Source organism: Equus przewalskii, chromosome 2, assembly GCF_037783145.1.
Source record: "Equus przewalskii isolate Varuska chromosome 2, EquPr2, whole genome shotgun sequence".
Taxonomy (NCBI): domain Eukaryota; kingdom Metazoa; phylum Chordata; class Mammalia; order Perissodactyla; family Equidae; genus Equus; species Equus przewalskii.
Window position 1 is genome coordinate 61,235,767 of NC_091832.1, and position 16,865 is coordinate 61,252,631.

Consider the following 16,865-nt stretch of genomic DNA (forward strand, 5'->3'; position numbering starts at 1 on the left):
AGTACGGCTTGATGAGCGATGTGTAGGTCCATGCCCAGGTTCTGAACCCGCAAACCCCAGTCTCCTGAAGTGGAGAGTGTGAACTTAACCACTTGGCCACAGCCCCGGCCCCTCTCTTCTTTTGATTTTTAATAAAAATCCGTTTCTAAAAACTAGCTGATAATCAAGCCTGTTCAGTGGTGAGTAGATTTTTTTGATTGATAGTGGGAAAATCAATTCTTACTCCCCAGCAAGAATTTCTCTGTCCTTAAAGGAATAGAGAAGTGTGGGACGAGGAGGGGGGGCGTGATCTCTTGTTTATGGTTTTTCAAGATATCTTGTACTCCGAATATCAGAAAAACAAGTGCATGCCGCATTTGATTATCAAAAATAATAATGTCAATTTAAAAAAATAACTTAATGAATTAGTTTTTAGCTAACACTCTTGCTTTTTCCTCAATTGCCAAAGTGAAATGTTGTTGTGTCTAGGAACATTCACATAACTCTACCTCCAAACTAAGCAAATTCAATGCTGTTTCGTTTTATTGAATAAACTAAAATCGTAATATTTTGACCATCATTTCATTGCCCAGCATTGAAATATAAATAAAATATATTTGGATATTTTTGAGATATTTACATGCTAATACAATATATCCAAGACCTGTCAGAATAGACAAAGGAGTGTAAGATCAGCTCTACTATTGTCAAGTAAGTAGAGACCCACAGTACCTCTTTAAAAAAGAAGCTCATCAAACAGAAGTATGAAGTGAAGATATTTATAATAGTTATAATTTTAGCAGTCTTTATATGTGGTAGCTCACAAAACTAAAATTATAATGTCCTCTGCCATGTTTAAGTGTTTTTCCCCTTGTGGATTTTTTAAAGGTATTTATCTAGCTAATCAAACGAGTTAATTTAAACCTGCTAATATATATACTTTTCCTTACAATATGTCAAAGAATTAATACTATGAGACTTTAGAGATATGAATACCAGTAACATGATATTCCACTAGTGTAAGTTATTTTGAAAAAGTAAATGAGTAAGATTAACTAAATATTTTTTTTAAAAAGGAGAAAAAAGAATGAGAATTTGCCAAAATAGATGTAAAAATATATTACAATGACTTAAATGGTTTAGTTCTCACTTCTTCATGTGTTAAAGTGTTAATGAAAAAAAAAATAAACCTAGGAAAATACTTTTTCTCTCTCCACACCCATACAAAAATACAATAAAATACTTTGTTTTTTCAGGACAGGAGTAAGTTGATGTATTTTCTGAGCTCTGGGTTTTTTCTCATCTTTTTTTTTAAATTTCTGCACTTTTTTTTAGAACAGTTTTGGGTTTACAGAAAAATTGCTTGGAAAGTACAGAGAGTTCCCACATACACTCTCCCATCCCCTACAGCTTCCCTTACTGTTTACATCCTGTAGTAGTGTTACATTAGTTACAATTGATGAATCAATATTGACACATTATTATTAACTAAAATCCATAGTTTACATTAGGGCTCATTCTTTGGGTTGTACATTTTATGGGTTTTGACAAATGTGTAACCTCATGTGTCCAGCATTACTGTATCATACAGAATAGTTTCACCGCCCTAAAAAATCCCCTGTGCTTCAGCTATGAATGTCCTTCTTTCTTTCCTCTTCACTCAAACCACTGATCTGGCAACCACTGATCTTTTCACTGTCTCTAGAGTTTTGTCTTTTCTGAAACGTCATATAATTAGATTGGCTTTGTTCACTCAGCAATATGCTTTTAAGATTCCTCTATGTCTTTCTATGGTTTGATAGCTCATTTCTTTTTATCACTGAATAATATTCAATGATAATCTCTTGTTTATACATTTGACATTAAAGAAATTTTATACAATTATCAAACTACAGAATTCTAGGTCAAAAGTTTGTAGCTGTTGTTCTTTTGCCTACTGATGTTTAGTATTGTAATTATTTTTTTTATTTAACTATGGACATTTTTCTTTAAGAAAATGATTGCTTATACTGGCACTGTTTGTGTTATTTTCCAAAATAACTATCTTTCTCTTTGAAAAAAAAATTTTGATCTCTTCTTCCATCACCCGTGTCTAACATACTCCAACTTATACCATTTACGCTTTTGCCCTTTCCCTCTACACGTAAGGAGATTTGTTCAGATTTGTCCTCTAAATCACTCTTTCATATTACATGCAATTGTTTGTATACTTTTGGAATGTTTAGGAAGATTTTAATTCTGTAATTATATTTCGGTCTCTTCACAGTCTTCTTTACCCTAAACCATTTTCCCTGAATGTGAAGTCATGAAGGTTGTGTCACAGGTTGCTAGACAGGCACTATTTTGTATATTTAACTGTTTGTTTTATTTATGACAACAGCAAAAATCATGTCCCCGTACTTGGTAAAAATTAAATTGCCTAAAAATGCTGGTGATGCAAAGCAGCAGTCCCTTGCCTCAGCAATCTCTATGCATAGTTCTGCTTCTTTGAGGCAAATATTCAAAAAGTAAAATTGGTTACTTCTGGTGAGTACCTCTTCTAATCTGATTACTTCTAGGCCTTTGACAAAGAAAGTGTTATGAGATTTCCTTTGCACTAACTAGATTGCTAATTTAATGCCCTCATTCTTGCATTCCACCTCTCCTATTTTTCATTTTTGTCCAGTAATTTCTCTTTTCTTTCTGCACGAACAACTATGTTTATTCACCTTGTTCACTCTCTTTAAGCTGCTAGTTTTCTTACATGTGATAGGAGCGCTGTAGAGGTCAGGAAGGATGGAGTTGACTTCCCTGGGTGCTGACACAGGTTTTGTCTGCACTGTGTTTCTGGAAGGAGGTGTTTTCTCTCTCTTGAAAGGGAAACCTGACAGAGATGTCACTGTCCTGGCCAGAGCTCTGCCTTAGGCAAGTGTTGAGTGTCAACAAGGCTTTGGTCTGGGATCCTCCAGATACCAAAATGGAGATGGCTTATTTTGAGGTATTATCAGGAATCCCATTTTCCCAATTTTTTTTTTTTTTACATTTTGCAAACAATTAGAAGTTGAATAAGTTCTGGGGATCTTATGCACAGCACTATAATTAACAATATTGTATTATATGCTAAAAGTTGCTAAGAGGGTAGATTTTACATGTTTTCCCCACAAAAAAGAAATAGTAATTATGTGATGTGATGGTGGTGTTAGCTAATGCTATGGTGGTAATCATATCCCATGAAAGTGTATCAAATCAACATGTTATACACCTTAAACCTACACAATGTTGTATGTTAATTATATCTCAATAAAGGTTGAAAAAGAAACCACTTAAAAAGTCTGCATTGATTAAGAGAACCATATTATTTCTAATCACATTAATAAACTATGTTTGCAAAAAGCAAAAAAAAAAAAATTATTTCCATTCCTTCAAACAATTCCATAGGGCTAAACCCCAGGCCACTCCTGCTCCACAGGGATATAGATGGGAAGCAGGGAGCTTTCTGAGACAGTGCCAGGGACCTCTTCCTGCAGGCCCCTCCCTACTCCCCATTTCCTTTCCTGTAGATGGTGACACTTTCCCCTTCCTAGGTCATTCTTAGCACATTAGCTCCCTTCTCCCTGCAGTCCTCCTAACCTGCATTTATTTTAGGTTGTGCTCTGTTTCATCTGTCAGCCATTTTCTTCTGCCTTCTATATTTTATGTCATTAAACTATGATTTTCCTCCCATTCTCTTTGGTATGATATGTTTAGTCTCATTTTTATTCAATAATATCATTTTTATGCCCTTAGAGAAAAAGAAAACTTTGTTCAATCCCCCATCTTAAAATAGAAGCTTCCAGGAGTCATTTCTGGAATGAGAAGTATTATTTCCCTAGACTATATTACCAGCTTGTTCTGGATTTTATTTCTTTCCTCTGATTCTACTGTTTGGGCCCACAGTTGGATAATCCTTAAGTCTAATTTGGATCCAGGCAGAAAATACTCTTTCAATAATTCCTCCCAAACATTTACTGTATTTTTATTAAGTTTTTTTCATTCTATCACCAATGGCCACACTCTTTATTGTTTTTAAACAGTATAACATTGTTGTCTTCACAATGTGTCTGTGGTTTTTCTCTTTTCATATATATTATTTCTCTAAATTAATCTCTTTCTCCTATGTCACAAATCCAATTTTCAAATAGTTTATTCTGCGACAACACATTCTATCGCCAGAATGGCATGTGTATCTAATGCTCATTTCCTACCTGTATTTTTTTTTTTTCAGGGAAAGTGCTGGCATCTCCTTTATCTCTTTTAACTATTTCTATCCATCCAGATACTATTGTTCTTGAATAAACTTCACAATTATTTTTCAAAAAAGGCACATTTTCTATTTGCATTTTTAAATAGTACAAGGTCATTTTATCAAAAAGAATCTCTTTGATAATAAGCCTTTCTAAAACTGTAGTTGTTTATCTGAAATGTTCACAGATTTAGATTCTGCATCTCCTATTTTTAGGTTTTGTTTGATTTTTACTTTTTAATGTATTCTTTCTGCAGAACTTTTTTTCTCTTTTTTTTATTTTCAAACAATCTCAAACTAAGAGAAGATTTGCAAGTGTAGCACAAAACTATTTTTTCCCCAAACCACTTGAAAGTAATTTGTTGCCCCAATAACTGAATATATCATACAAATGAGAACATTCTCCTAGATAACCACAATTTAACCAGTGAAATAAACAAATTATCAGGGACATTTTGGGCCCACAGTTGGATATTCCTTAAGTCTAATTTGGAACCAGGCAGGAACATACTCTTTCAATAATCACCTGATTATATATTCCTCCCAAACATTTATTGTATTTTTATGTTTTTTTTTCATTCTATCACCAATGGCCACACTCTTTATTGTTTTTAAACAGTATAACACTGTTGTCTTCTACCATCTAATTTGCAGACCCCCAATCAAATTTTATCAATTATTTAAATAATGGCTTTATGGCAAAAGTATCCTGTTTAGAATCACATTTTGTATTTTATTTATGATTTCTCATTTCTCCTTCAGTCTGAACCACACCTTATTCTTTCCATGACTGTCATGATCTTGGCATTTTAAAAAATATTTTTATTCCTTTATTTAACAGAATGTACCTCAATTTACATTAGTCTAATGTTTCCTCATGATTCAATTTAGGTAATATGTCTTGACAGGAATATCACAGAAGTGATGATATGTTCTGATTGCATCTTATCAGATGATGGATCATGTGAGTTTTTACTATTACTTGTGATGTTCACTTCAATTGACTGATTAAGTTGCTGCATAAATATACACACATATGCATATATTCATATATATACTAATTTCCATCTATATATTTACTTCTTTATCTATTGAAAATTGTGAGTTCACACTGATATCTCCAATACCATAGGTCTATTCTGGCTCCTGAGTTTCCATATTTTAACTTCCTCTTCTCACAATAAGAAACTTGGATCCCATTATCCTTCATATACTTATATATTAGATCAATATATGATGAATCTCCCTTGTTTGCTGCCTTCCGTCTCCTGCACAAATGTCCTAGGGTCCTGTTGAGACTCTTTCTCCCCACACCAGAATGCCCCTATGTGGACATTTGCCTCACCCTTCTCTAGTTCTAACATAACACACCAGGCAGCCCCACTATGGGACCATCCTCCTCACATGCTCTGGTTCCTACATCTCATGCAGTGCAATCCTTCAAAGATGTCTTCTCATCCTGCTCTAGTTTACCACACTCCCCGCAGCCTTTTCCTGCATGGACCTATCTTGCATTGCCTGATGGAATAGCTTTAGGACTGCACTTTCAGGAAGGAAAGGGAAGGGGAAGAATAAACTGTATCCTATTTTTTTGCCATAATGTTCAAACCTTTTTCAAGCACCTAACAAATAATTTAAAATCTGGACTTAAAGTCATCAAATATGCTTTTGTCAATTAACAAATAAAATTCCTCTCCTCGTGACATGACTATATAAATATACACATTTGTATAAAACAAAACAAGTCACTAAAGAGAATTGTTTTGTGATTTAATCTTTCACTTGCATTCTATGTCTTTAGAAAGGGAGAGGCCATAATACCTTATGTTAAAAACCCCTTAGAGTCTTTTCATGAACATTTGGATTATTTTTCCTTTGTTTCTTTGTTTGCTTGCTCTAAATACGTCTGGTGAACAATTTTTTCCTGATATGAGTGGCAACAATATAATTGCCAAGCTTTGCATTGTACTTTGCCATTTTGCCTTCATCCAGCTTTGAGCTTAAAAGCCATGTTATATATCTTTAAGGGACATCTAAAAGAACATGTCCTGCTGAAAACATCTGCAATGACTGTCATTTGCTTTTCATGCCAACGATGGCTAATGTAATGAAGAATTTAAAAGCACAATTTGCCATATGTATGCTATAGCAGTTATTTGCTCTGTTGCTAAACATAGCAGTGCATTAGATGGAAGTAACAGTTTTTGCCCTGGCGCGGAGAAGTAGCAGATTGGCCATGGACTGCTAAAACAGGTGCTTTCTGTGATGGTAATAGAAGATTTATAATCTGCCCTGAGCTTCATTCTCTGCAAAATTTTTGAATATATATATCAATAGCTAGGGTAGGAAAACTTCAAGATTGGGGCCCTGATGTGACATGAACCAGAAGCTTAAAGTGTAGAATTCAGTGCTTTATAAACATTATGGTACTGTATCCATTTCCTTCTTTGTAACCTATCTCCAGCATCACTATCCTTGGTCAGGGCCATTCTGTCTCCCATTTGGACTATTACAATAAATTTCTGTTTTCTCTGTCTCTAAGTTTTTGTTATCCATTCAACCATTTGCCCTGTTGTATTGGTTCACTACACTCCCATGATCAAGAATGTGTAATGGCTCCTTCATGTTTGTTAAGTAAATTCCAAATACTTTGGTATCACATTGAAGAAATTCCATGTTCTAGTCCAAGACTATCTTTAAAAACAATGACTTTTATTCCCAAATTGGTTCATACTTTAATATATTTTTAAACGTTTAAAGATAAAATCATTTCTATATATGTGAGATATACACATATATCTTTCAGGTAAGGTCTGCTGTATTTCTAAAATTTGGAATTAAAGTTTGGTGTCTGAATCCATTCACTTTTCTTTCTGCTGAAGAAGAGAATATATATACAAATAAGAAGTCAAATGGGAGCCGAATAGCACTTTTGTATGTTCTAATAACCAGGCAAGGAACACGTCTGGTAATTGATCAATTAAACAATAAAGCTTAGACCCGAGATCACTGAGATTCACTTTATTACCACATGAAATTTAGATCTAAAGCCAGGTTGACTTTCTGCTTTTAGGAAGAGCTTTGTGCATCTCATTGGAGGCCTGGTGGAGTGTAAGGGCTAGAACCTGTTTCATCTACTGTGAGGCATCACGTTGCCAACTATGAGTGAAAGCTTAAATTAGTCACTTCTCCTTTGACCATTTCTCCTCTATGGAAACATACTATTTTCCTTATTTTATTCATTGACCTCACTGTTAGCCTCTGATCAACTTGGGATGCCAGTGCCACATTTTAGGGAGACAACAAATATATCAGAGCAGTCCTCCTCCTAACAGAGTGCTTAATACTACTCCTTTCAGAAGCTTCCTGGAATCATTAGGATGTGCAATGCAGGGCCTACTCCCAAGGGACACTGAAATGCATCAGAACAGATGCTACTAACTTCAGGCCCCTGAAGGCTATCCTGAATTTTCACCTTCATTCTATTTGTCAGCACTATTACCTACAATTTAGTGGGTGATATTTAAAAGATGAGAACAAAAAATATAATGCCTTACCTTTTATTCAATGCCCATGGAGAAATTAGAGTCCAAAAAATAAAGACCCGGCTCCTTGCTAAAATAAAATGAGAAAAATAATCCCCCCCATGTTTTATTTATTCCAATTTCAGGCAAAGAGAGCACAGTCAGATGGAGCAGGCAGTCTTCTATTAGTAGATTCACGCAGAGCCATGTTGTCCCAACATGGAGCCACCTCTCTCAGCATTTCATTGGAAGATGAATTATCCCAATCCTAAAGCTCTTGTGTTTTCCCTCTTTCAGAGGGTGTGAGGCAATAACGCACAGCAGAATTTTCCTCGAGCTAAATCATATTCCCCAGACTCGTATTACTGTCACCATGAAAGAAAATAGCAGCATTTCAGTGTTCTCTAGAAAAAAGAGAAGAATAACCTAAAAAATGTGAAAGATTGGATTTAGCTTTTCCAGATTTGTCAGCCTGTGTATATATTTTGTGTATATTTTAGAGTTCACCACCTCAGACTTACTTGAAGTTAAAAAAAAATATGTAACAATTATGACTTTATACTTCTCTTATGATGGGATAAAATAATCATGGAGTAAAATATCCATGCTTTCTCCTCTCTCACGTAGTGACATATAAGACACCGCTATCATCTTATACATTTAAAAAATTTGTAAATATTTGGAAATAATCAATAAAGATTTTAAAAAACCTTTTCACTAGTAATCAAAGAATTAGAGCACCTCCAGGATTCAGGATTTTTATGAGGTCTTCTTACTTTTACATGTTCATCCTCCATTTTTAAAACAATTTAGCTTCTATATCTGTTTGAATTTTATGTTCTAGGCATCTCTTGCTCTGTAGACTTTGGGATCTTCTAAGTACATAGCATCTACTATGTTTTATTGGTAGTGTTGACCAAATCATAAGAGGCGACTTTCTTGTTAAAATTAATAGTCTTGCATTTTCAATGCTCTAAGTCCTGAGTGCTCTCTCTCTATTTCTCCGTTTCTAATAAAACTCCAGTTCATTTTGAGCCCTATGGTATAATGGCCACAGATGTTTCCTAGTCTGGAATTCCTTAGGCCAGTGGTTTCCAACATTGTTGCACATCTGAATCACCTAGGGACCTTTAAAAAATACCGATAGCTTGGTTGCATGCCATACAAACCAAAGTAGAAGGTAAGAACCAGGTATCAACCTTTTTCAAACTCCCCAGATGATTTCAAAGTGCATAGGATTCCATAAGCCTGTGGATCCTAGACTTTATTTTTAAGTAATTTTGTTGGTTTATTTCTCTGTCTTATTCCAGCAAGATAAATACCTGTCAGAAATTGAGTAGAAAAACAAAGATGAAAATTGTGCACCAGTAATCAAGTAAATGTAAACTGAGACTTCAAATGGCATTTTAAACTATTCTAACCAATGTAGTAGTTTTTTTTTTTAAAAAAAATATATTGGTACAAAGAGAACATCTTTTTTATCTTTACAAAGGGTCAAGAATCAGAATGGCTTTGGACTGTTCAACAGCAATACTAGAAAAAAGAACATAATGGAGAAATGTCTTTAAAATTCAGAAGAAAATACAATTTTCAGCCTAAAATTTTGTACAAAGTCTGGATGTTAATGGAGTGTGAGGGCATAAAAAAAGGACATTTGTGAACAAGCAAGTTCTCAAAGGCTTCACATCCTTATGTACCGTTTCTCAAAGAATTGCTGAAAGATATCCACTGCTAAAATAAAGAAATAAGCCAGAAAAGCAGGTGTGGGGACTATGAAAGGAGATCCCACAAAAGAGAGAGATGTAGGTAATCCCCAGTATGATGATTATGGGAGACCATAGATGACTGTTATGCTCCAGAGTGAAAAATCTAGAATAGAGTAAGTCTGAAGGAAGATAAAGTTAGTAGAATATCTGTTGAGTCTGATATTGAAACATAGGCATTTCAGAACTTGTGGATAAGTTCTTGATACATACAGAGGAAACTATGTGAAATATATGAACCAGTTTTCAACTTCAAGAAAATATTCTGCAGGAAAGGAAAAGTAATCTTAGTATATTATACAGCTGGAGGTAATATTTACCTTGTCATAATAATGTAAAAAGTAAATACTGACCTAACAACAATGACAATTTAACGATATTTAGATAATAGGGGGACAGAAAAAAGGTTTATGTTAGTAGAAGTGGGGACAATGTGTGAAAAAAAAGCTAAATCCTCTCCTTCGGCATGGGCATCAAACATATGCCTAAAACTAAAACATCTAAAAGCTGAAAAATGAACTTACTATTTAGAGAAACTGAGGTTAATACCCAGAGAATCTATTAAATGAGTTGAAGTCATTATCTCTCGTGAGGGGGACACGGCAGTGTAGGGCAAGGGCTGCTGTCTTTTCTGTAGCAAATCCTGGAAAACTGTTACTCCTAATTATGTTCAGGTGAAAAAAAGAAACAAAATAAATTAGGCTTAGATAGCAGTTTTTGTGTGGCTTTGTCTGACTAACTTAGGTAGAGTTTAACTCAGAATTACTTTAACCCCTGCCACTCAGTATTTGTGTTTTATATTTATACAGATATCAGCCTAATAACAAAGTCTGTAGCCAGATAGTGAAATGCTTTGAATGTTGTGTAGTGTGAAGAAGACGAGGGAACAGCTTGCTATGGTGAGAAGAGAATGATTCTTAGAATCAGACCAGAGGTTCAAATTCTGACTGTCCTATTTATTAACACCTTATGTATCCCCTCAGATCTTCAATTCCCTAATATGTAAATGGTAGAATCTTATTCACTCTCAGTGTTATAAGGATTAAGTAGTATCTGAACCAGAAAGCACAGTACATGGTAACAAGCAGTACTCAACAGTTTACTGATTCTTATTCCTTCTGCCTTGCTAGATGATAATCTCTTTGTATCTTCTTCCATTTGGTGTGAATAGGCTTTAGATATTTAGTAAAGGAATGAAGAAATGGGCCTCATAAAGATAGAAATCCTTTGTTTTATGATGCATGCTAAATCAGGCACTTAAACAGGGGATTTCTGGAATGGTAGAGTGAAAAACTCTGTAAATTCACTCCTCCAAAAAAGCAATAAAAACACCAGGGAAATTATAAAACTTAACCTTCAGAACTCTGAAAATTAACCAAAAGCTTGCAACAAACTGAAGAGAGTTTATTCAAGAAACACTGATGAATTTTTCTAAGAACTGAGGGCGTTTAAACACAGCCGCACTCCCCAGCTCCACAGTTAAACCTTGAAAACCAGCAGCTTCTCAACCAGAAAAAACTGTAAAATCCAGCAGCCTCGCAACTATCAGAGGAGGCAGACCAGTTTGCGCCTCAGAAATTCCATCCCCAGAGCAATGTTACTGCTTGACCTCTCTGGCCCACTCCCTCAGAGTCCCACTCAGAGGGCTTGTCATGATTTGACTTTGACTGAGAACTCCCTCAGTGGGAAAACCCTATCTCCAGGGCATTTGTTGTAAATGATCACAGGAAATTGGTTAACACTGAAGCTGCCTAAAGTTACGATACCAGTTGAGCAAGGACCAGCCTGAACAAAAAGTTTAAAAGAAAATCTGGGGAATGAGATGCCCATAGGCAGCTTTGGAAAGTTCTGATATATTCTTGTGGATCTGGAGGCTACACGCATGTGTAGGGCCATTGTGCTTGCCCAGGAAAGTCCTAGGAGGGCCCCAATCTCTCACCTCTGACTGACCTCAGACCCTGTGCAAGCAGGAAGTGAAAGGTGAAGCATGAGCATTACAGGCAAAACAAACATGAAGTCCCTTGGCAAAGGATGGAAGAATTATTGGTTCCAGACATTTCAGAAATCTCTGAGCAATCATTAGTTGACCACTAAACTCATTGAGCAGAGACTTCAGTGGCTGCACACCATAGGGAAATACAGACTTTACGGTATTATTCCAAGTCACTGAACAGCAAATAAAATAAAAAACACCAGCAACAAACTATGGGTTGGAAGTGGGAGTCTGATTTCCAGAGTTGCCACATCATATTATCTAAAGTATCCAATTTTCAACCAAAAATTATGTGACATACAAAGAAGCAGGGAAATATGACCCATACACTGGGGGAAGGGGAGACTCAACAGAAACCCCATGTAGAAGCTCAGAGGTTGGACTTACTCAAGCAGACATTTACAGAGCCATTGGCGGTATCTAGATCAAGGAAACCGAGACCAAGAGGTTACTGACTTATATCATGGCCAGCGTCAGGGCTCAAAGGAGGCCATGAATTTGTGCTTTGCAATCCAGATTATTTCACAGAATGATTGCCTTCAATTTTAAGCATCTATGTGTATATATGTATTAAAAACTATTCTTTTTTTAAAAACTACTAATGAGAAGTTATTTGAAAATATTTACGTAAGTATCTAAATATCCCTTATGTTTTAATCTCTTTTTCAGGCCCTCCAGTTAATGTCACATGCAATATATTCATAAACAGCTTTGGCTCTATCGCCGAGACGACAATGGTAGGCATGTTTACTTTGTGACAAGTTTCACACCAGAGTAATTTATAATTACATTAAAGGCAATTTTCCTGCTAACGTTATGTAATTTAAAGCCAAAATTAACATAATGAGATTTTAAAAGATAAAATTTATAGTATAATTAAATTGCAATCAATTGCAGGTAATAATGTTTCATTTAGAGATGGAATATTAGAAAATAAATGTAAGTGAAAATAAGATTGATTTTTCCCATTTCAGTCATTAAATATTAAATCTCAAATTAAAACTAAAATTTTACCATAAAAACTATTTATTTCTTTTCAATGCTTTTTAATAGCGTGATGTAAGTATAAAAGTAAATCATTTCATGTTTAATTATTCTTTATATTTATGTTTATAATATTATGTTAAGTATTCTATTTGATTACTTTTCCAAATGAATATATTTGCTCAAACATCATAAATGTTTTGTAAATTATAGTGTATTCCTTATTAACTAAACACACTGAACAGAGACCATGTAATTGAGAATATTTTATATAATCAAGCTATTAAAGCCAAAAATATCATCATTATAGACCAAATTTATTCTGTTTTGAATTGTATCACTTTCTCTGAAGGTCATGTTGTGTCTCTTCTTTGCTCTCTAGCTTTTCTTGTGCACTTTAGGTAAGAGAAAACACAAAGATAGGCACATGAACCACCAAATATCTGTAAAATTGTCTAGCAAGCAAAGATTTTTTTCAATTGAAACTTTTATTGTCATTCTTAAATTACCTAGAATTATACTCCATTCCTAAATTTAGCAAGTATAATTTGCATTAACTTTCAAAGCTGATTTTAGCTAATATAGGATATGAAATACTTAAAAATTTATTAGCTTCCAAAAGCTTTATTAAGTAGAGAATTATGCTCATTTTATATATTTCAGAATGACTTGATATCAAATTTTCTAAGGAAATATAATCCAATATGCAAAATATTATGTGGAGGTGTATGTAGAGTTGTGGGTGCGCATGTGTGTGTATATGGAGGATCTATCTCAACAGGAAGAAACTTTATTCAGGCACTATTATTTTTAAATGCTGTTTCTCTCATATATGCAATATTTACTGATTTAGCATCATCTCTGTGGCTTTGCTCAAACTCAGTATAATGTAATTACAATAAAAGCATCAGTAGAGAAGAAGTGAACTCACATATTTGGGCATAATATAGAATTATCTTAACTACAGTATATAAATTAACATGAGTTTGTGTATACGTGTGTAAACACAGAGCCCGCGTACAATTTGCTAGCGTGAGAGCTGTGTGGTTCTGGTGCAATTCTGACCATACTCTAGTTTCAGACGTTGATATATTCTGGATTCTGGCTGAATATCTGGTCCTGATTTATATCCTGCATTTGTATATATCCAGTCCAAATCATATTTAAAGAGGAAGGAATCTCTGCTGGATTTTTTCTATTAAGACTTCCCAAGTTGTATTCCTAGCCCCGGCAACTTTCTCATTTTAATTACTAATATACACACTATACAATCCTAGAAACCTGGAAATAGGCTTATACTTTCTAGTTTGCAAGATCATTTCCACGAAATACTTTCAACTGCAGTAATTGGAAAGGTTTATGGCCTTACATGTCTTTATGGGGTGGAGGAAGGGAGTTAGAAAAAAGAGAAGACATGGCTAGATTGCCTTTTTAATAAAACCTCAAACCATGTCAGTTTCCTGAAGATCTCTGCTTTTTATGGCATAATTCATCAGTCTACCACAATATGGTTGTCACACACAATCTAGAAGACTACCCCAGCTAAATTTCTTACCGTTAATAATTTTAGACAGATTTCCTTTATAGAATAATATTGTACAAAAAGCTTGTAGAATATTGCAAAGACAGTCTCACAGCGACTCTTACTCAGTTTTATTTCCCTTCTCTAGTATAGAAACCCTTTCCATTCCTACATATTCCATCATCATGAATTCCCTTCAGAATCTTCTTTAGCATCTATCACTTTCCTCTTCAGAGTCACAAGCAGCAGCAAAAAACATTAATCAAACACCCCAGAGGTTAAGTATTATAAAATTAACTACATGCAGCTTGGCATCTTTCTTTTTAGTCTTCTAAACTCCTAAACATGTTACATTATTTCTATTTACATAATCAGATTCAATATTTGTAAAATTTTTAATGGTGTCAGATATAATAGGTGCAATATAGTGTCCATCTACACAGAAATAGAGAAAGTTAGAACTTATTATTTTTATCTTAAGAATCATAAAATATTTAGCTACCACTTGGTTAAGCTGACGTTTTTTATTTGTAGTTTCCACCATCACAGCTCTGCAACTAAACTTTATCCTATTGCTTCATTTGCCATAATATTGTTTGAATTAATTTACTTTCATAAAAGTATTAACATACTTTTTAAACATTCACATTTCTTATACTAATACATTTTACTCTTGTTCTTATAATACAAATAACCTAATTCAACTAAGACAATGTACTGAAACAGAGAGGACAGAATTTCAAATTACCTGTAATCATTAATGAATATCTTTGCATCCGAGAACTCATAGCTAAAATAAAACTAAATAACTCTCCCAATCTATACATCCTTGCTTAACAAAGATCTTAACTGTCTTTAATATCTTTACTGACCAAATAGATTAAGTTTCCTCTGCCGGTCTAGTCTCTAATCTATTATATCTCTCCCCATTTTAAAATACAGCTTTTGGCTCATTTGAGGTAATTATTTGATTCTTGAGAAAATTTCTCCAGCAGATATTCTCCTCTTTTAGCCACTTTTTGAAAATTAACTCAAATCTTTAACATATTTTGCATCTTTTTTGAACCCATTTTTTTTATATTTATGTGCAATTTTCCAATAGCTTAAACTTAAATTTCTTTTTAACTCAAACTCATCTTTCCCAATGTTTGTCTCATTAACTTAATGTAGTGTCAACCACTGTCACTTGAGTACAAATTTATTATTCTTGACATATAGGCATCAGATTTTTTTCTGTAAATTTTATGGAAATTCTAAACTTTCCTATTTCCCTCACATTTGACTCATGTGTCATTACATATGATGAGATTCTCTAAGGATTTGTTCAGTCTCCATTAGTCCAAGTTCACATTCTTCTTAAGTAGACAATGATTTAACTGTTGGAAATCACAGTTCTTAAACAACTAAATTAAAAATAAAACTGGTTTACCATCATTAGCGTCATTCTCTTTCCAATTTTGCAACATGACCTTGGTGAGAGAAAGATGTTTATCCTGTCTTTTAAACTTGTGGTGAGAAAAAGAGTTCGTGATTGTTTATATGAAATGAAGCTTAAGATCTCCACATTAAGTTACTCTTAAGTGAAGCATTACTCCTGGAAACCTGTGATGAGTTGTGCATAGGGCTTATATGCTAGGATGAAAGCATTCATAAATTGAGCTTTTTTTCTTAAAACTCATATATACCTATGCAGTAATTTGGGTGTGTATATATAGCAATATTTCAAAATGGATATATTGGCTTAAGTTCCTATCTTCAGAAAACAGATGGTTCTCCATCTTGTCACACATATGTTAGAGAGTTAGAGAATTGCTCTGCTGTGTGCCTTAAGTCAATATTTACTCATTGAACCATTACTTTTCACCAGTGCCCATAGAATAACTTATTTTTATAAAATAAAAACAGGAAAGATGAGACATTTTGATATAGTTACACTTTTCAAGTGCCTGTATACAGAGATTCATGGTGGGCTTGGAGAGAGTATCTGAGGGTCTACCGTAATGTCAGAGAATTGTCAAACTGTACAGCTTTTCAATTTTCCACACAAATTATAGGCTCACATTTTAGTTACAACAATAATCATGCACATGTAGATGCTACTGTGAATCACTGGATAGTTAGATTCTCAAGAGAAACCTAAGCCAATATGGCAAAAAACTTGATAGTGTCCATTTACATATTCTTAACAGGATCTTTAAACTCCTACACATCCTTCTTTCTGAGTATATTTTTATCAAAGTTATTATCTATGCAAAAATGCAGAGGGAATAATATAAGTAACACTCATGCACCTATCACCGTCTTAAGCAATTAAACATTATAAATAAATTGAAGTTAACTGTGTGCTCTTGCCCAAAGCACCACTTCCCTGCTTTCCCAAAAGAAGTTTTATTCCTGAATTTGATTTTAAGACATAAAATTCCATTCTGCATATAGGAAAATATAAACAAAATGGCCATAGTGTAGTATCCATGTGCAACAGTTCTTTCGTTCAACTGTATGTTTTTTTGAGATAATCCATGCTTGTGTGCTTAGACTATTTTATTCACTTCATTTCAATAAGTATTCCATAATGCACTTGTTCATTCTGCATTTGTTGGACATTTCAATTGTTTCTAATGTTTTTGCTACTACAAAAAAACTCTGCACTGAAAATTATTGCTCGTTATCTTCTAATACACATATGCAAGATATTCTATAAGGTATATACCCAGGAGTGGAACTATTTGACCCGAGGTGATATGCTCAGGAGAGAAATTTCTTCGTTCAGATATTACTAAATTGCTGTTTAAAGTGGTCATTCTATCTTAAACAGCTGCTAGCAATTTTATGGATTTCC

At 34.1% G+C, this 16,865-nt stretch overlaps 1 protein-coding gene across 2 annotated transcripts in view; it reads left to right on the forward strand.

Annotated features, from left to right (window-relative positions):
- GLRA3 (glycine receptor alpha 3) overlaps positions 1-16,865 on the forward strand; it is a 184,555-nt gene that overhangs the window by 34,939 nt on the left and 132,751 nt on the right. For both annotated transcript variants that reach the window (XM_008536471.2, XM_008536472.2), the window contains exon 3: positions 12,190-12,257. In XM_008536471.2, the coding sequence (XP_008534693.1) occupies positions 12,190-12,257 (68 nt within the window). The remainder of the gene's footprint in view (positions 1-12,189; positions 12,258-16,865) is intronic.